The sequence below is a fragment of the Harpia harpyja genome, chromosome 11, assembly GCF_026419915.1.
Source record: "Harpia harpyja isolate bHarHar1 chromosome 11, bHarHar1 primary haplotype, whole genome shotgun sequence".
In the NCBI taxonomy this organism is placed as follows: domain Eukaryota; kingdom Metazoa; phylum Chordata; class Aves; order Accipitriformes; family Accipitridae; genus Harpia; species Harpia harpyja.
Window position 1 is genome coordinate 27,123,992 of NC_068950.1, and position 21,289 is coordinate 27,145,280.

The 21,289-nt window shown below is 40.4% G+C and overlaps 1 protein-coding gene across 2 annotated transcripts; it reads right to left on the reverse strand.

The window, feature by feature from the left end:
- Positions 1-932: 932 nt before the first annotated feature.
- On the reverse strand, positions 933-19,446 carry EPHX4 (epoxide hydrolase 4). 2 transcript variants are annotated; one of them, XM_052802000.1, is made up of 7 exons: positions 19,122-19,446; positions 15,519-15,604; positions 11,810-11,967; positions 9,633-9,761; positions 7,418-7,521; positions 6,324-6,472; positions 933-1,872 (listed from the first exon to the last, which is right to left on the reverse strand). In XM_052802000.1, the coding sequence occupies exons 1-7, from the start codon at positions 19,245-19,247 to the stop codon at positions 1,638-1,640; spliced, it is 987 nt and encodes a 328-aa protein (XP_052657960.1). In that variant the 5' UTR covers positions 19,248-19,446; the 3' UTR covers positions 933-1,637. The 2 variants fall into 2 exon arrangements, with proteins under 2 accessions (XP_052657960.1, XP_052657959.1); XM_052801999.1 differs by lacking the exon at positions 19,122-19,446 and adding an exon at positions 18,365-18,687.
- Positions 19,447-21,289: the final 1,843 nt, after the last annotated feature.

Sequence of the window (21,289 nt, forward strand, 5' to 3'; positions counted from 1 at the left end):
CCGCTTTCTTGCCAAGACATTAAACTGCTGCGTAGGCGATAGAAGTCGCTCTACAACACCCTTCTGAGACAAGGAAGGGCCTTTCCAACTTTAACTAGAAGCAGCATGTAACCATTTAAGTTGATAAACGCTGAAAATAGTCGGGGGAAAGTTATCCTTGAAAGGCTGGTATCAGCCATGGGCGGAAAAGGTGAGATCGATACCATTATCACGATCCTGAGGGGACTCTTCCTCAGATTTTGCAAACTGCATCGAAGGAAGCAGATCACCAGCCACAAGCTAATGCCCGGCTGACAGCACCCCTCCATCCACTTTCTTGCGAGCATTACGCTGAGCGAGACGCCAGCAGGGGCTGCGCCAAGTACCTGCGTGCGACATCGTGGCTTGAAAGAGACGATGCACGTGGCGGTGTGGGACTTGTTGGGACTCCCGGTAACTGTCAGCTCTCTTCTACTCTGGTGTGGAAAGTTGCTTCAGGCTCAGCTGGCTCCGATGCCTACCCCCGTGGGTCCTTGTTCATCCTCGCCTGTTCCCAGGGCACCGCGCTTGCTCTGCAGGTGAAGAGGGAGCCTCTGGAAACCCTATAGGCAAGTGACTCACCTCTTCTGGGGACTCACGTTTTGTGCTTCTTTTCTTCTTTGTAGTTAGCATCCACATTTCTTCTCCCCTGCCACCACATGCAAGTTAATTCTACCCTCTGTTTCCATAATGACTGTGTCTCTTCCTCCTATAAACACAGGAACTTGGCAGCAGTTCTTGGAGACAAGAACAGTAGTTGCTAACATAGGAAGGATAATGCCAACAATGAGGCATTATTTCCAAGAAACTACAACAATCGTAGCATGAGGAAGGCCGCACAGTGGACACACACTTCAGCTATTCAAACCCAGTTCTTAGCTTCAGTAAGAAATCTCTCCATAGCAAGTCAGATGAAGGGAGTAGTGTAAGTTGCTTTTTATTAGACAGAGGTGGATTTGATACATGTTATCAGTTAATTTTCCATTCTCCTTGTTCAGACTTGTCGAGTGTACAGGTTTCCCATTTTTTAGTCAAGAAAGAAAAACACATCGCACAAAGCAGCTGCATTCAACAATACAACAAGATACATATCATTATTCACTTGAAGACTAGAAATGCGCCCAGAAATTTTTCAGTCATTCAGTATGCTAAAATATAGATAATAAAAAGAGTTAGTTACTGTTTAATGGTAAAATACATTAAAAAAATTCAGGTGAATCTAGAATGAAAACTCGTGACTTCCTTCAGTATGGCACCACTCTATTGTTTCATTATAAACTTGTAAAAGGCACCACACACGAAAACTGTAAAGCAAGGGAGAAAACAAAACCAAGCAACTTTCCATGATTTTCTTTCTGTACAAATACATATATATCTTAAGGCAGGTGTTTTTATGTGCAAAATACAATATACAGGTAAAACCAATGTTGGTATCATACATTCTCATACTCACCACTTCTTTTAGCAGTAACATTGGTGTCCAAATGTACAGTACATTGAAAACACTTTTCTCTAACAGAGCTCAAAATAGAAGGCAGGCTGGAAATATGGCCCTGATAACAATTAGTTTTTAAATCTGAAAAGCTTTTATGTAGACCCCTTAAAACATGTACGAACAGTCATTCTCTTTTTCTTGTTGCCTCTTCCTTTAGAAAGGTCCATATCAACTTGTTCACTATGTCAGGTTGATCCTGCTGGAGCCAGTGACTGGCTTCAGACAAAATAGTTAATCTGAAATGATTTTTAACATAAATCCGTGTAATTTCTGCCATCTCAACTTCCATAAACGCATCTCTTTCTCCCCATAACAGCAGGGTTGGCATGATGACTTCATGGTGCTGCAGAGGTAGGCAGCTTTAAAAATAAAACACACTTAGTTAGGTCTTATTTTAACAAAGAAATCACCAAGACAGATTTCAGTCAACTTCGCTTTTGAAATCAACACAGTGAATCTCACGGCAAGCGTTCTAGGTTGTAGGATATCTCCTACAATACGAAGAAAACACTCCTGTGACTGAAAGTCCTTTGTTTTTAAGGACGGTGAAATTGTTAGAAGATACTTTTACTGTTAACATGTCTGTAACTAGCGGTGGATTGCAACAGAGGTCCTACTTTTGGAACATGAATGATGTTTCAGCATGGTGCACAGCTCAGGAGCCCCATGATACCTGTAAAAGCGAATGTGGAACAACACGGCCAGAATTTTGTAGGTCAGTGGCTTTCCCTTGGTGGATGAATGCTATGGCAAATTTCTGAACCTGCATTATTTACTGCAAGTAGGTTTTAATGCAGTATGATGCTTTGAATCACATTTAGACTACAGTATTCAAGGCATCTAGCTAGCTGAGTAGCCAAACTGTCTTACCAGAAAACGGTCGTCCAGGAAATGGCAGGCTGCCATTTTTGGACACTACGGAAGATACCAGCTAGAGTGTTTCGGACTTATTAAAAATTAAATATCATGTAGTACAGCTAAAAATAAAAATATTTGTAGAAAAAGATGTTCTATAGAACACTGATGTCTGAAATGCTGAACTGAATTCTGTTACATTCACTCATCTATGAAATTCATGCTAACATTCAAAGTGCATCAGAGTTCCCTTTACAAAGAGCTACAGTATGTTTTTGAAGGCCTTGGACTTACATACCTACAACTGTACACAGTGAAAGAAAACTGTTCCTTAAAAATTTGCTTTTCATGGAGTCATAACCTCTTTAAAACTGCAACATCACAACCTAGAGCTTTGGCATACTAGAAAGCATTTAAAGATAAATACATTATAAGACGTTTGAAGAGTACTTTCAAGAAAAGCCCTTAGAAAGTAAAATGTTAATAAAAATTATACCACCACAATGACCTATTTAAACTTTCAGTAAAAATTTATTATTTTTTCTTAATACAATTCTTTTAAGTGGAATATTTTATAAACATTTCCTCACATTAAAGGTAGGCATTATGAAAGATACAAGTAGCTAGAAATGAAAGACTATTTCAACATAAACCATACTAACCCACCAGAATTTATGCCAGCTCATCTATTTCAGAGATACTGAAAAATTTATCTAATTTATGCTTGAATTGTTTAATCTTAGCCACATATTGTAACAGACTAGCTGTGACAATTCAAAACAGATTCCATCTGATCAGACACAAATCTCTATTATATTAATGCTCAAACATGATTATTTTAAACCAGTAATGTATAAAAAAGATTTTCTGAAAAAATTTTTATGGCATACTTAAGTGCTAGGTTGAAACTTAGGAGTTAGTTAAGAGACTATGCTCTGTAAAAAGGGAAAGACAAAGAAGATGGCATGCATTAGTTTAAAATAAGACAAAGAAATTGAGACTTTGAAGACATTCTTCCTCTCTACTTACACACGATGTCAAGAAATATTAATAAAAGGTCACTTTTTAAATAATAATTTAATTTTTCATTGATGAATTAGGAAAATTCTTAAAATGGCTTTTGTAGCAGTGGATTTAAAATCTTATTTTGCAAACACCTGACCTCACCCACTGAACCATAGCTTATTCATAGTATCAGTTTTAAAAATTGATAATGTGATGATCTGATTCAGTGCATTTAGACTAACCTCTTTACCTTTTAAATCCAGTATCCTGGATCTCTTCACTATTTATATGTGTATTTTTTCACTACTGTAGGGTCTACTATTTTTCTTTTGTGTCTAAGTGCCTTGCAAGATTTGTAGCCTCACTTAGGAAAACTCTTCTGGGCTTTTTACACATGCTGCATAGATAAACAACCTGTCATTTTTCATTGCCTATGAGCAATATTTCTTTTCAGCCTGGAATATGGGACATGATATCATGCCTGAAGTTTCTAGAAATCTCCTTTAACAAGGATTAACATGCAGATTTCACATTTAGAAAGGGAAGTTCCTCTCGTGAAGTTTAAGTCTTTGAAAAACAGACTCAAACCTTCATACAGCACTGTTATACAGTTTTTCTGTAAACAAGCAAGTGAAATACTTAACTGCTATAAGAGAACTAATCCCATTTTCTAAAAAAATGGCGTATCAGAAGAAATTCAAGCTTCAAATGCTTACCTATCTCTCTTAACCAAGCATGACACAAAAGCTTTATGATTTTTATTACAAAAGTGTTTGTATCTAAAGTATAGAGAAAGGAACAACTGCTGTGCTATTGATACAAGGATGTGTTGGTGATGGATGGAAGTAGGTGATTTCAATCGTCTCTTTGGACATAACTTTCCAGAAAAATTAAGCTCTGAAGAATTAAACTCCAGGTGGATAGTAATGAGTTGGAAACCTTTAACATGTAGGTCACCAGTGCCAGCCCACTGGGAGTTACGGTGAATACAAGTCATTAGCATCTAAGTGCTGCTTAATGGCTTATATGAGAGGAAGTGAAAATTTCAATCCAGTTTTAATATTTAATGATTCAGATCCTGTAAAGTGTGACCATCAAAACTGGTGGCAAGAACTGAATGAGCTGAAGACTAATCTTTTCCTTCCAGGCCAAAGCCTGCTGAATTGTGGCTGACAGCACCTAAAATAATATTCTCTGAATTCAGTACAGATATACTTTCATTAGAAAAATAAAGCAAACAGTGCACAAACATACACACAGAGGAATTAATATCTGTAAAGATACTTTCTGATTAATAACTGATACTAGGCTTTTTTTTGAGCCTGAAAAGGCCTGGAACAATAGTTTAAACATACACAACTCTTACATTCATCTTATCTGAATCCCATAGCAATTCAGCTATCAGCTGTCACAGATATCTCACTGTTATTGTCAGAGAAGCACCTGGTTAATACGCACACTCACTGATGTGAGGTGCTGTGGCAAACACAACAAACAAGGCTCAGGGCGCTCATGCCTCTCCAGCTCCTCATTAGCCCTACCCTTGGGGCTCCTGCAGTGCAGTTGCAGGGCCAGGGAGCTGCCATGCAGCCACAGAGCTCCCCGTCGCCCTTGGACGTGCCAGCTCATGTCCTCAGCCACTCTCTGCATAGCTTTAAGTAAGCATACTGTTACCAGCACAGCCATCTCATTTATTCCCCATTGGTGTCTGTGCTTGGGGTTACCTTGTTTAGAAGAAAATATACCACCTCTCTACTTTCTCGTTCCAGTTTTGTTTCTTAGCCTGTACAAGGCAGCACCTAGCTCAGATCCCCATTTTCCTCCCAGTATTTCCCTGCTGACCACTCTCCTGACAGTGACAGCATGGAAGGCACAGAAAGTGCAGTAAAGGTGGCACTAAATTAGACCAGGGAAAATTAAAAGTTAATGTACTTCAAACACCTACTGCCTGAGTTCAGGGAAGGAAGAGAATTGTCATTTTTAAAGAATATTGGGAAGCTGGTCTTGTGTTAGAGAAGCATGCAGGAGATTTAGCACTGTTGAAGACTGGAGGCAGTAAAGGAAAGAAGAGTTCAGTCCCACTCTTCTTGGTATAGTCCTTCAAGTTAGGGCTGTAAGTCATAAATAGAGTATATGCAGAGTGAAAGACCTTCTGGCCCTGTTAAGTTTTTGGTAGATAAAAAGGGGGTGTCAGTCTCTAAGGCCAAGCCCACTGCTTCCAAGAAAGTTAAAACCATTAGAAAACTGCTTGAGAAAATAAAATAAATATTAAGCTTGCAAAAATATTTCCTATTATGATACTATCTCTCAGTTTTAGTCTATGCATGCTTCCTGCTATATGTGCTCACTGCTGCCAGTGAGTCTGACGAGACCAATGCAGGAACCAAAAAAAAAAAAAAAAAAGAGAGTTAGGGTTAGTTTTAGGCTTAGTTACAAAACAAATTACCCCATCTTTAAAAAAAAAAAAACAAACCAGCCCACACAGAATAAAATTAAAGTAAGACATGGTTTTGTAAAGTTACAAGTGAGGGCAATGTACTTGGATGCCATATTATCTAGCAGTATTATCTAATAATAATCTCTTCATAGATCTTATTATTAGATTATATGAACTGTAATGCCAACAATTAATTGATGTTAATTTTGTAAGTAATATTTAGAGATGTTTCTGTGATTGCCATGGGTTCTGTGAACGAGGAAGGGCCTTTGCTTTATTAGATTTTGAAACAAAGATTTTCCTTAACTGCACTCGGGCTGTTTCACCGTTTTGTGTGGATACATCATACAATTCACTTTGCATCACACTGCTTGACACTGAATGCATTTGTTACCTGGTGAGACTTTAGAATTTGCGGTTTTTCTTCTACTTTAGCGGCAGAAGATGCAATACCACTTTTGGCCTCCAGGGGTCCCTAGAATATTTTACCTTGTTTCAGAATGTTATACTGACCTGAAAATACTTCTGTAATGGTTAATGGGTCCAGTTAATGCTCCAGGTTGTGAAAAGACATAGAGATAAGCTTCAATATCCTCTGCTGTTAATCTGCAGCCTTTCCTTCCAATTCCAGTGGCCTGGCTAGTAAATAAACTTTTCAGAACCTACAAAAGGAAGCATAAGCAGCGACTATGTAAGATAGCTAGAAAACGTGATTTCTCTCCTTCAACAGGACACATCTTTCTAAAATCTATTTATGCATTGTTTAGAGTATAATGAATGGTTTAAATGCTTTTTTAGAGAGCTATGTGTAAAGCACATGGTAAACTTATTTCTGGTATAACTTACTTCAGAATTATCAAGTACAGCCAATACCAGTATTACCAAGTTACTCAGTTTTGCACCCTGACCTGCCACCTGTGACAGGCAAAGGCAAGCGCAGGCACAGACTTTTCTTTGGGATGGACCCCAGCAGCTGAAAGGGTGGGACGGAGAATGATTCAGGACCTCCCCAGCTTGCTGTGCCCTGTGTGCACACAGCATTTGGAGCTCTGCACTGGGCTGTATGCACGTAGGAGGATGCACGCCCACAGCCGATTTTTCCCTTTTTATACACTTGTACTTATTTTTTTAAGGTTATACAAGGTGTTGGCCTTGTTGGTTCCTCAGGCAGAATTAATCACCTGGCTGAATTTGTTGCCCAGACTCCCAGGCTGCCTGCCTTGTAGCAGGCTCTGAGGGATAAGAGGATGTCCCACTGCACACAGGAGCTTCAGGTAAGTCAGCAGGAGTTCCCCAAGCACCAAATGTGTCCACTGGCATGGGCACAAGTAAAACCAGCTGACTGTCCAGGTGGAGTTATGCACTGTAGTGCTGGAGGTTAAAAGTATGTACCTGAACACCTCCCAGAAATGCAAAAGCAAGAGTTAATCTCAGAGACTATACACACTTATATCCTACTTTATATAAATATATAAAGCTAAAGAAGAAAAATCAGAAAGCTGTATTTTTTCCAGTAATTATAACTACATCAGAAGAGATGAACATAGGAACCAATTCTTCAATCGCTCATAGTTAAATATATAAACAAGAGCACTCATTTTGCTCACCTTGAAATCATTTACTGTAAACATGAATTCAGGAAACCATGGCATTTGGAAAAAGAAGTAGTAACCAGATTTAATCAATTGTGATGGATGTCGTAGAATGTATTCTGAAACAAAAATGCCCATGAATTAAAAATGAAAACTGATGACTCAAACAAAATTACTGTTAATATTACTATTTTTTAAACTTAAAAGGCATGTTCTAAAAATATTACATTAGAGCATGCTATGTGACAAAAGATGATTATTGTTTCAGGAGTAAGTATATGATGTGGCCGTTAAAACATACTTCTTTTATATGTGTTAACAGAAACCGTCAGCAAACCAGAAGCCTGCCAAAGATTAGGTGAGGGCAGTGACACTGGAGAGTTTAATTGCATCATAGGTTTTCACTTAGAGATCTATTTGTGTAGCTAGTCCAAAGCATTTTTGTCAGCTGTGGAATAAGAGGCATAAATAGAAGTCTTTAAGTATTTCTCTCATCAAAGACGTGATGCACAGAAATCTGTAGATGATAATCCACTTACATTCTAAAGACAGCATCAATCTTATTCATGAAAGTACAGAATTTTTCTAACAGTTGTCTTCTTGGCAATTTCAGGAACCGTAATCGAGATTACATAGCATCACTTTTTAAAGACATTGAAGCATATATAACAAAAGAAAATGATATAGCCAAATTTGCATTAAGTCTTTTTTTTTTTTAAATTGTAATTTTGTGTCTCCAATGAGTTGCAGAGCCAACACTGACATTCAAATACCTAACTTCCTCAAAGCAAGCACAGAATGTATGCAGGTACTAGGAAGTCTAGAACTTATCCTTTACAGATGCAAATTCAGGAAGGCAAAATGGCACTCCCAACATAGGAGATCTCTCTGAAATATTAATTTTGAACAACTTGGGTTTTAAAACAAAATTGGGTGAACAAAAATGGGTTTTAAAACAAAGTAAATTGAAGTGTCAGCTATCTTCTAAGCTTTCCTATCTTACACATTCTTAAATTGCATCACCCATTATATTTTTCCTTGATGGACCATCATCAACACTGTTCACTTTACTTTTCTTCACAATTTATAAACTGTGTATTTTCATTTAATCCACAGTAGAACAAATTTGATCCAGGGAGACTTTATCAAGCTACAGAACAGATTTTGCACTTTAACAAATATCCAAACAAATACGAAGAAATACTATACTAAAATGTATTTGTCTTTCATACAACCTGGCTCCTGCTCTCAGTGAAAATACCACAAAAAGCTCCTGCTTGCTTAGGTGGTGATGAACAGACCTTTCCTTGGGTAAGTGAGGCCTAACTACCTGGCAAAATGTTCTTTAATATCCTAGAAAGGTGCTCAAGAACACCGTGAGAACAACATGTGTGAATGGTTCTGATTCCAGGGTGGTGTAAGGTCAGATTTACATTCAACTGAAAAGAAAATGAAAGCTGCACTAAATATTCTTAACTATTTCTGGGTAAATGGGGTGAATTTTTAAATGGAAATAGGGTAAGGTCAGCAATTGAAGAAATTAAAATTAGTGAGATACTACTTCCATTTTACTTACTGAATGTTGATCTAATGCCTATGTAATGTTTTGTAATTCTGGGTAGGTGACAAGCTCAAAGCCTATCACACAACAAATTCTCCTAGTGCACCTAAATCCTGAATTCAGCTCACTAATAGTACCTTCCTGAGCCTCTAGTAAGTAGCCTGGAAAGGCTGTCTTGTTCCAATGAATATTGTACCAGATCATAAATTGTCACTTGTCACCTAAATCAGGATTAAATTCTAATGTCTGATTCCCATTTATACAACGGCTGGTTTTATGCAGACTTAATAATGCAGTGAGGCCTTAACCTAGGTGTAATACAATATACACCCCTCTTCAGGGAATTTTATCCTGCCAAAGTGGTATAAAACAGATTCATGTATATGAAAATTATATTTGTGGATCTTCAAGGATTAAGAAAAACATCAGTAAGTTTGGCTGCAAGCACTCCCACTTCCTACAATAAATTATTTCCAAAAGTCAAATACTTGATACCTTACTGCTTCCTAAAATACAGTCCAGATTGTGACAGGCACTGAGTACGGGCAACTTACTTACTGAATATCTAAAGGGGCAAGTAGCTTGTTCTTCTTTAGCAACCTCAAAGCAAACACAATCATAATGAAAATGCAGATGCTCTGGATTAACAAAGACTACTATAAAACTCACCTGTAAACACAGAAGGATGAGGGAAATTGACCACAATCAGCTTAGTCACCATTTCAGGGTAACATATAGCCACTAACCAAGCGATCATTCCTCCCCAATCATGGCCAATCAACACACACTTGTTGTATCCTATCACATAAACACAGATTTGTGCTTTTATTTCAGTAGAATTTGTATCCATACAAATTATCACATACAATAAAATAATTATTAGGCAAAATAGGTGGTCCAGCACATTTATTAATGTAACTATTTAATACTGCACTGCTTCCATTACTAATGACAAGAAAAAATATTGCACTATTATAGTTAAAAAATTAACAGATAATTAAAATTATTTAATTGGAGTTCAATTACACTTTAACTATACTACCTCGATGTCAAACTAAAGTCAGTTGGTATCCAAATGGCCACCCTGTTCACATCTTGGCCAATGTAGGGTCAGATATACAATTCAAATTGCAGCCATTATAATGCATGTACGTTTAGGGTATTTGGAGTTTGAAACTGCAGACAGAAAGACTAAGCCATCTCCTGAGCCCCTCCTGAACAAAACTAATCCTTATGAATTTCGCTGAATATGGGAGGTTATCTAAGCACTGAACATCATCATTATGCAAAAAGTGGGCATTATACTTAATAGCCACATATATAGCGTGTATATATATACACACATAAATACACATATTTATATACTTAGTAGACCTGTAGCTTTTCTCCATATGCTGTTTTGATGGCAATTTTTAAAGTTCTCGGTATTCACATACTTACTCTTCCATCGATAAAAATGGTAATTTAACAGCAGTAAAAGGGGGGAGAGAAATCATGACTGAGTTTTTGAAAGCCTAACTGCTGGAATACATACTATAGTGTCAGATACCATCACCCTCCTCATTGAGGATTGTAATGCTAAGCACATACACTACAAATGAAATGTATAAAAGCCAAAATGTTTAGAATTCTGACATAAATTTGGACACAGTTGTCAAAGCACCTTATAACCCCTCTCTTGAATAGAAATCTTCTGGAGCACTTTTGATGTAATCAAGTTCTCCAAAAGAATTTAATGTGGGGTTAGAACAAACAAAGATAACAAGCCTCAGAAATACTTTTCCAAAAAAATTTTAAATCCCTATGAAATTGAATTATGATGAGAGCGCTTCTCAAGCATAACCATGGCATTACCATGGAGATTAACACAACCAGCAAAGGTTGGAAAACGTAAACACAGTGAGGAGACTGCCTGCCCAATCTTTTGACAATATTCAAACATCACAAGCAGAGCAAATCCTAAATTCAGATTTTAGAACTGGAATCACTGTTTTACTATTTCTTCATGTGAAATACAGTAAGTTGTTTCACCATCCCTAGAGTACCCAGGGAATTAAAATGAATCAGGGAATGACAGTCTAATCCCTTGTCTTGCTATTGGAATGGAAGGGAAATACCCTTCACTAGGTGTTAAAATTTATCGCCAGAACAGCTACAATTCAAACTGAACTCGGAGGGGCAAATTTTGCAGACCCACTTCAGCTCTAGACCATTACACTGCGTGTTTGCCACAGGGAGCAGCAGTGTGCCCCTTGTTCTCCCTTCTGTTCTTCTCACTGTTGTATAAGACAGAGTGATTCAGCTCTTGAGAACTGACTACTGTGCAGGAGTAATATTTTGGGATTTTTTTTTTTTTAATACAGCAGATGTACTGTCGTCATCTTTATAAAGACCACAGTATTTATTCTATCTTGTTTGTGCAAGAAAAATGTCACCTGATTTAAATTCTTTGGTCTACAAGTGCTATTAGACTCTAATTCAGAACATTATCCACTAAGTGCAATGGTTAGGAGTAAGCAAAGACCTTCTTAGGGAAAAAGACCATAGGTTTGTACTGCTGGATTTTCACAGCACATAGGGAAGATTTTTTTTAAACCCATGATGGAAAATCATCTTTACATATTGTTTACACTGACATACACATCATAATTAGAAAACAAACCTTTTTCATTGATAACAGTCCATAAAATATGAGCATCCTTAGATTTTTATCTCTACATATCTGTTATGTGTATATATTAAAGAGAATGCAGTTTTTTAAAAAAATCAGTGCTAGATCTTTATGGGATTTTTGCCAGAAAATCAAATCATCTATGAGCTGAGTAGTTTGTCTTCTACTAACGCACCTAGAGATTCCAAAATATCCTTTATATCTGTTATCAGGCAATCTAACTTGTAATTTTCTTTGTGAGAAGGAGCATCTGTTTCTCCATAACCTCTCAAATCCAGGGCCACCACTCGATATTCACTTTTAAATTCCCGCAATTGATGGCGCCAAGAATACCTAACAAAGGGGAGAAAAAAAGTTGGAGTTATAAGGTCAAGCAGTATGATACCAAAATGTACTCAATGCTTTTGCTCCCAAATAGTTGAGGGTAAATTAGCATGGCTTTGCAACAAGATTCTTTTTTCCTTCTGTGGTACGCTGGTGGTCCTTTGTGGCTATAACAGTTTTGTGCTCCCTTCTTGAATTCGCCAGTAAGGAAGTGGGGCTGTCAGAAAGGGGGCATGGCCAGAGCCTGGGTGTTTCAGCAGTTCCTGGCATGGTCCCTTTGCTGCAAAGGAAGCAGGCAGAAACCAGAGCATGCAGAGGACTATTCTGTTTTATCCCTGCAGCTATGGTACCATCAAAAAAGTAAGGTCTGAAAAGCTTTCTCTTCTCCCTGGCTTGCTCACACATTTTGATGGAGTAGGGAAATACGCCTCAAGGCATGTGTTTTGGTTTTTTTTTCTTTTCAGAAAAGGAATGGCAGATAATTCATACACTAAATAAACCAAAGAAATACATACAATGAATATCACATGAACTTGGTGAAGTTTATATGATTTATATTACGTACACTTTCATCTGTGTCTCTATACTACCAGAATTGTTCTAGAACTATCTCTCAATGTGTTGGTACTACAGAAAGTACTTCATTGCTTGTGTTTCTATGGAAGAGAGTAGTAACATTACACATATTAAAAGACATACAAAATTACGAACTCAGACAAAGGCAAAGGCTATTCCTCATTCTGTAATAGTATGTAGTGACTAGATGTGTGTTATGAAGCAAAAATAACAAGAAAATAGTAGGTCTCATCCTGCAAGAACTACCTGCCCTTCAACTGTTATTGAAACCAAATAAATTACAGAATAGCCAGTACCAAGACAGACACGGCCTTATCTTATACTGCAATACCAGGGCATGGTTTAGGGGCCATGGTTAATGGTTGGACTTGATGATCTTGAAGGTCTTTTCCAACCAAAATGATTCTATGATTCTATGATAAGATATACGAAAAACATGATCCTTCTAGGCATATATAATAATGGCTGCATCCCTCTGTGCTAGGATCTAGCTTTTACTTCTGATTGTTTCAACAGTCTCAGATAAACGTTATGTAACATTTGGATCACCAGTGATCGTAAGAGTGATGCACAGAATTCTACCTCAATTCAAACAATGTCTATATCAGACCATTGGCTCTACCACCTTAGCTTTGCCTCCAGCCTATTAGGGACGTAAGTAATGTTACAGTAACACTGATAAATTATAGAAATTTGTATTCATATAAACAGAACAGTCAGAACCTTTTCATTTCAGTCCCATAATGCAAATACAAGATTTAGCTGAGACCTCCAGGAATGAAATTTTTAAAGGCATTATACAATGATTTGGAAGCTGAATTTGCCATGGTAACTGCTGTAGCTATCCTATATATTTCACTAAGAAGAAACAAGGAGGCCCATAAATAAATAAATATACTATTTTTGTTTTCAGAAAATGTCTACTTCCTATCCTCATCTTCCGTTTTCACAACAGTCCAACAATCACCAAATGTCTGTCCTACCGAATGGGTACGTTTTATATTCAAACAAATCCGTTTACAACATATGAAATGTAACTATTGGACAGCTGCTTTGCAAGCAGAATTTGGAAATGTTGGTGAATGCTTTCAGGTTCATGAGGTTGAATTGTGGAAACTATTTTGTGACTTTCTGATCACATTATTTCTGAAAGGCAGCTTGTACAAAATTCAGCAGCTCACGCACAAGTCTTATAGGTACCCAGCTGTCTCAACACATTATGCCCAATTTCAAATATTTTTTCTTTCCACAACATTGGTATTGATTTTCAAGTTCTTATGCATCTAAAGCACTTAATGGCTCTGGTGCATTATATTCTTAAGTGATCTTTCATCTTCAGACATTCTCAATCACTCACTAAGGTCAGTATTGTCCAGTTATGGTTGTCCTACTTATAACCTTGAGACACTGGAAGGCAGAGATTTGTTACAATTAAGAATTGTAACTGCGAATCATATCCTTTTCTTTTTTCCTAACCAAACAATACAAATTTGATGCTGCTTTAGATATCTCTTAAATTGTGATTATTTTATCTTCTGCTCTCAGAACAATCTCTATTCTTGCATACAAAATTCTTCACTGATTGAATTAACAAACCAACATCAGTATTGGTAGCATGACTATTTTATAGACTATTAGCATGTAGTCTTCTTTTTAAAAACAGTTACATAAACTATGCTATTGGTGGTCCCAGTGACCCATATAACAGTTTCTTATTAATTCCTTTTGAACGGTCAGATAATAAAATATATTAACTGTCACTTAAAGCATGACTCACCATTCTGAACTGTAAGAATGGCTTTCCGCTTTTTGAAAGTAATATACCAGATCTCAGTAGAATACGTATATAAAAATGCTAAATTTTCTGTTATTATTCCCACTGTAGGGGAAATCAGCTGTAGTCTCAGCTGTCTTACTGTGTTAGAATATGTGTTATGCCAGGTATGCATAATGCTTGCATAGAATATGCACCCCCCCCATCTAACTGTCTTTTTAATGAAAGTTTAGTTTTAATCCTTTTAGATAGCAATTTCTTATTAGGACAATCTACCTCTTTGAAAATCTATCTTAAAATAAATATGACTTTCTGCCGTCATCCTCAAGGCCATTAGTATCTATAGGAAATTGCTAAGGGAAGAGAACTGACCTCTGCTTTACGTGGGTCAATTTATCATGAAATGACCTGAGTCCAGCTTGAAAAATCACAGTTCCAACAGTGGACCCTAGCTGCATATCTGAGTTTAGAAAGGAAAAGGATCATTTAACTGGCTGAATTACTGGCATTACCACTTCCCCTACTCCCTTACTGTTTTTTCGGTGCAAGTTCTGTAAGCCATGCTTCACTAGTTAAACCTGGCAATGGCAGCCTGAGCAATTTGGTTAAATCATTAGACACATGACTGCTTTTCATTGTTATAAACAAACATTTAGGATTGGGTTTGATGCATCATTCATCTTGTGATGAACTAATAATAGAACCTTTTTCCCTGAGTAGCATTCTGAAATCAGGCTGCACAATAGCCTATAGAACTCATAGTTCTTCTTCCCCTCCCCTAGTTAAAAATTAAATTTTTAATAAACGTAGCAATCCATATTGCACTTAACATATAATGGATCCTTATTTTAACACCCTCTGCTATAGGTCATAAGTTTAGCCATATAGTACAAATGTTATCCAAACAGGAAATTCATTAAAAATGAGCAGCTCCTCCCCAAACTTTGAAAAGAAGTGTACATACTTGGGGAAAAATGGACTGACCGTGCAAAAAAAGATGGTTGGTTTGCGTTAGCCTGCAGGAATTTTTTGTGGGTGCTGCAGTCAAAAAATGTTTGAATGGTTTGTTCACTACTAAAACTTCATGCCATTAGTTAGTACTCATAGATACATAAAATGGATCACACTGGGGATACTTAAGCTGAGATGATCACTCTTGGGTATCTTAAGCAGCCTCTTTTATACAAGAAAAGTGTGTAGGGAGTTTTACCAGAATTCTGGAAAGCCATGAAGCAGCAGCATGAGTGGTTTACCCCTTTCTCCAGCAGCCACATAGTGGAATCTTAACCCTGAATCCTAAAACGAGAGAAAAAGAAGCATGTTTTTATTGCTGCATAGAACTGCTATACTGGGATTTGAGAATGAATATGGTTTCAGACAATATTCTAAGAAACAATATATTGCCCCTGGAAAAAAAAAAAAATCAAATTGTCAGGTTTTGAAGCTAAAGTCTTCTGCAATTCTGAGATCGGGTATCTGCTACACTCTGGCAATTTTGAGTATTCCCCACCCCGCCTGGCTGCCACAGCTTCTTCCAGGGAGGACCATCTTTAATACATGTCAGGCTATGTTGACTATGTGCCAGTTCAGCCATGAGCATGCTAACATTTCTGAAAGAGCACCGCCTGGCACGGTGGCTAGGAAATGCAGATTATTCTCGAAGTTAGCACCTTGCTTTCACACGGACACCAGTCATGTGCTTTATGGAAAGACTTTAACAGACAGTATACTCTAAATGCACTTTCAAACTTTCAGTTAGTTTGTAAGATTATGCAACTATTTAAAACAATCACATTGCATTCTGGCACAATAAAGGACTGCGTGGATTCTTAAGAACCAAAAGCAATCAAAATTAAGTAACTGGAAAGCAAGTAGTTTTTGCTCGTTTTTACTGTTCAAGGTTTCAGACTCGCTTCAGAAAAGAAAGCCTTAATGTTATAATCTTCTTTCTGCCCTGTCTATAGTCACTATTTCTGATGCATCTTTTAAGAAAATGGGTCCTATGAGAATTACCAGCAGGCAAGTTACTTATTGTTAGCAGTGCAGAGGCTGAACACTGAAATGCCATTGAACTGAATGGATGTACACAAGCTTACATTAAGTCAAGGTCGAATCCAGTAGAATTTAAATAAACTGAAATTATGACCTAGAGGGTTTACTGAATTCTGGCACAGAAGTAGATACAGAAGTTGGGAAAAGAGTTAGCTCACAAAATACAACATGCTGTTTAGGGGCATGTCAGGGGAAGGAAACTGCAGGAAGAAAGGTTGTACAGCTCCTGAACAAATGTCAGAGCCTGCACCGTCTCTGCTGTTCTAAAAAGGGGAGAAAACCCCACGCCTTTGCTGTACATCAAGGGCTTACATCAGGCCAAGGATCACAAACACATACAAAAAGTTTTTCTTGCCAGAGATGCTTCAAATTCTCTGAGCTACCTTAGCACTGCTAAGTCACTGACCAGCTACAAACCCATTAACTTACGTCTTGATTCTTGAAAGAGCTCTGAAGAGGGAACATCTAGGTTTTTTTCTACTCACTAGGGATATAATAGGGACTTTTGCTCAGTTCTGCCCAAAATTACACTGATATTTCTCCTCTGGGATGCCAATGAAGTTGAAGTCCCTAGAGGTAAAAATAAATTCCTAGTAAATTTTAAGGCCATTACATCACCTTCACCATCCTCCATATCACTCTTCCTTTGATCCTTTTATATTTAAAAAAGTAGAAGTTTCTCAGTTTCCTTCCACAGTTTCTCTTCCCAAGTTAGTGAGTAGTGGGAAAGCCCTCCTCCATCCTGCTGCTTTCAGTTAGTGTCCTCTAGGGATTTACCCTCAAAGTTTTTATTTTCATCTATTTATTACTTTTAAGGGCATCCCCTCTACTCATACAGATTCAGTCACCACTTGTACAGCAGCAGTTTAAATGTCACGTGCCCCAAACTAAGCCCATCCTCCACCTTTTCAGTTGCTCCTTTCTGTCCCCTTTCTTCTGCCCCCCAAAACAGTCATAGGATGTTGCCATCTTGCCTAAAACAGACTCTTTTCTTTGTTGTGTTGAAATCTGTACAGATCGGTAGGGTACATGTGTTTGGAAGGTAACACGTTAGCCTGCTGTTATCCAACGGCAAGAGTTTCGTATTTCCTGAAACGAGTGAAAGACTGTCATATTGACAGCAATTTGTCTTGCCCCCAAATGCTCTTTTATTACTGCTCTACCCCTCATTTCCCCAGCAACCCATTCATTTACTGCTCGGTTCTATCAGAAAAAAAGAACGTGGCATATGAGTAAAAAAAGCACGCGCGTGCCTCCTAGTAACGTTAGAAAAAGAAAACAAGCCAATCACGAGAAACGGAGAGGCTCAATAATTCGTATTAGTACTGCCTGGCACAAAACCGTCCGCCCAGATCCCCGAGAACTGATCTTTGCGCTCGTTTCATTAAAAACAACACTCGACAGAATCTGCTGCGCGTTCTTTGCTCACCCATAACTACAAAAGAAACCAAGCTAACGCAACTTCATTTAGAGCATTCGGCGGAGGAGCAAACCGCGGGTAGAGGTCTGAGACAAGTATAAAAACTGACGGGTGGCTTTAGCCGCACCACCTCAGGGGCAGGGCTTAGCTTTTCACGCTCCGTTTTCCCCGCGACCCTGACGCACGACAGGCGCTCCCGGCCGCAGCTGGGCACGCCCTAAATAACGGGGCGAGCAGGGCAGAGGAGGGTGCGGGGAGCGACGGGGCACGGACCCGCAGCCGGGCTGCGACAGACCGGGGGTCGCCCCGCACCCCGGCCGGCCGGGCACCGCTCCCTCCCCGGGCAGCCGGGCCGGGCCCGGCCCGCGCCCCGCCCCGCCCCGCCCCCGCGAGCCCGGCCAGCCCGGCGCCGCTCCCTGGGGCAGGGGCAGGGGGATGCGGGCGCACGTAGGCGCGCAGGTGTGCAAAGGGCAGCGTGCACGCTGCCGTGCACACGCGTGCCCAGGAGGGCGGGCAGGGCTGCCCTGCACAGGAGGGACGCGTGTGCGCACCGCGGGGCCCGCTCCCCCCGCCCTCGCCCTCACCTTGATCCGGACGTAGCAGTGGGTGCCCAGGGAGGGGTCGTTGAGGCAGGCGGGGGGGTTCTCCCGCACCACCCAGCGGAAGGTCTCGCCCGGCCGCCGGCCGATGCTCCAGAGCAGGCGCAGCCCGGCGATGCAGGCGCAGAGCCCGCAGTAGCTGTACACCAGCGCCCAGAAGAGCAGCGCCCGGGCGGCCACCATCACCCGGCGGGCGGGCGGCGGGCACGCAGCGCCGGGTCTCGCCATCGGGCCCCGCCGCCGCCGTCCCCGCCGGCCGGCAGGGGCTCGGAGCGCCGCCGCCGCCGCCGCCAGCAGCCGCCCGAGCGGAGGCACCGGCAGCGGCGGCACCGGCAGCGGCGGCGCGCTCGCCCGCCCCGCGGCCCCCCGCGGCCCTCGCCCCGCGCCGCCCGCCCCGCCCGGCTGCCGCGGCCCGGGCGCGCTAGGCCCCGGGCGGCAGGGCGGGGGCGACGGCGCCGCGGCCGGGGGTGCGCCCAGCCGCTCGGCCACGGAGGGCTCCCCCCCCCCCGCCCCCCCAAGTATTCCGCAGCGAAGTAAGGGGGGTCGGCCCCCGGAGCTAAGGAGCGCGGCGCTGAGCCGCGCGCGCTGACAGGACTGCCAAATACACCCAGACTCACGCGAAATGTCACTGCGAAAGGCGCGCCGGGGGTGCGCGGGACAGCCTCGCCACCGCCGGTGCCTGCCGGAGGTCCTTGCAGGCGATGGCTTTGCCTGCTGGCACCACGTACCCGATCGCACTTACCTTGTTTTCGTGCGAAGGGAAGCGCCTAGGTATGCGGCGGTGCGGTTGCAATTTAGTGTTTTTCGAGACTGTACGTTCTTTCAGCGCCGCTTCACCACTACCATTTAAAGATGATGTTGTAAACATACGACAATTTCAGTTATTGCAGTATTTCTTAAAAAGATACAAACTTTGAGCTCCAGCACCAAAATTTATAGTTTTTTAAACTTTACTTACTGTAATAGAGAAATTTGCTACTAGAGGAAGTTGGATCATCATTACTAACTCTGTTCCCGCAGAGTTAATTTAGTACCGAGATCTCAGCCACACAAGGCTGACGTTAGAAGCTGAACAATCTTATGCCTGTCCGCTAGCTGTAAATTGCTACGTGGACAAGCCAAGGAGTCACAGTCGTATATGAGGCCACAGATGCTGGGGTAAGAAGAGAGGCTCCAGTCAGCACGTATCTGGTATTGACCTACTGATATGCAGGGTGTGAAAGGGTAATTTCGAATCGGAATGGTTCGTGTCATCCAAAAATGTAAGAAAAAGCATACCTATTTTAAGCAGTTGATTTTACAGGTTATAAAAATGCAGGTTATGAAAAATCAGTTTATTCTGGGAGATAACGGAATGCAGACATTGTAGTTGCTGACTACAAGAAAAGTAGAATTGAGCTTGCATGTCAAATCCTGACAAGTCCTGATCCAACTCACTGCACAGCCTGCTCACCTTTACTCCTTGATCTAACCCCTTGCTTCTCAGACTAGAGGGTACAGCCAGGTTCGAGACTTGTAGAGACCGCGTGAGAGTCACAGCTAATAACACAGGCCTGTGTGCAACTGCCTGACTTTGGGGGCGGGGGTGGTGCTGCCAAATTTTACTCGGAATTTGATGAAGACTAAAATTTTTTCTTGGTCCAGGTGAATTTGGAGGATTAGAACTTAGCTTCCAAGAAATTTTTTTTGCTCTGTCCAGCAGTGCAAGTAGAAGCTGGTGCAAAGACACCATGCATCTGTTAGCTCTAAGATATGTAATTTAACAAGCTATTTTAAAAATACAAATTGGATAAGCATGTATGCGGATGGAATATATATATATAATTTTTCACTGTGCATGGAACACAGCTTGTAGACAATTTTTGTCTGTAACATACCAAATGCTTTCTCCTACTTGTTCTAAATTCAGACTTACAAATATAGACGCTGATGTTGAATCCTAGTCCCACTGAAGGCAGTGACAGAATTAATGCCTGTTTCAACAAGTTCAAAATTCTTCTTTTTTAAAAATCAAATAAAAAGCCTAAGCAGCAGAAAGCAATGTTATAAAGAATTGCCCGTTGCTGCGTTTTCATGCATTTTAAAGTTTAAAAAAGATACAAAACCATTCTCTGAATTTATTTTTTACTACTAAAGATAACATCTTCAAGTTGCTGTAAAAAGCTGCCTAGCTTCCTCTTATCAATAACACGAATGAACTATCAGCAACCCACATCAGCTGACAACGCTGAATCATGCTGTTCTTGACCTCTGCTCTTTGAATGTGAGCCCTACAAACTTAAGGTCAGGAGCTGTATCAGGCTGCTGGGGAGAAAGCTGCTGGCTGTTTAAGGCTCCTTCCTTCTCTCGGGCAAGAAGAGAAGGAACAACATCAGAAGCTGATGATTCAGTTAAGACACTAACCTCTGCAGACTCCAGTAGGATTATATGAATCATGCCTACCAAGCCTGAGCCTTCCGTTCATGCTCAGATTACTCATACCGCCAACCCCAGCATTAGCATATAGCTAATTTTTTATGCATCAGACTTTGTACTAATAACCTTTTTTTGTAGGGAAGAAGCCTTCACAGCTTCTCAATAGCAGACTAGCTGCAGCAGGATTTTCCCCCTAAAGTGTACCTCGGTAAACCAGTGACCCAGTTAGATAAATTAGAAAGTTTGGCAGGAGCACGGCAACCAATGTTGTTGTTTATATCACAGTAGTCATCAAATTCCTTAATAAACCAGTAATCAGAAGGAATTGGTAGAAAACATCCCCTAAAAAACCCTGGAAAACCAAGGTTGGAAATCCTGGAGTTGACCACAAGCTTCCACGTACCTCTAAAGAAACATTGATGAAAACTCAGCAACAGGTTAGACACAGCATTCACAAAATTATAGTAGCCATCTAGAATACAAGAAGGACTAAAG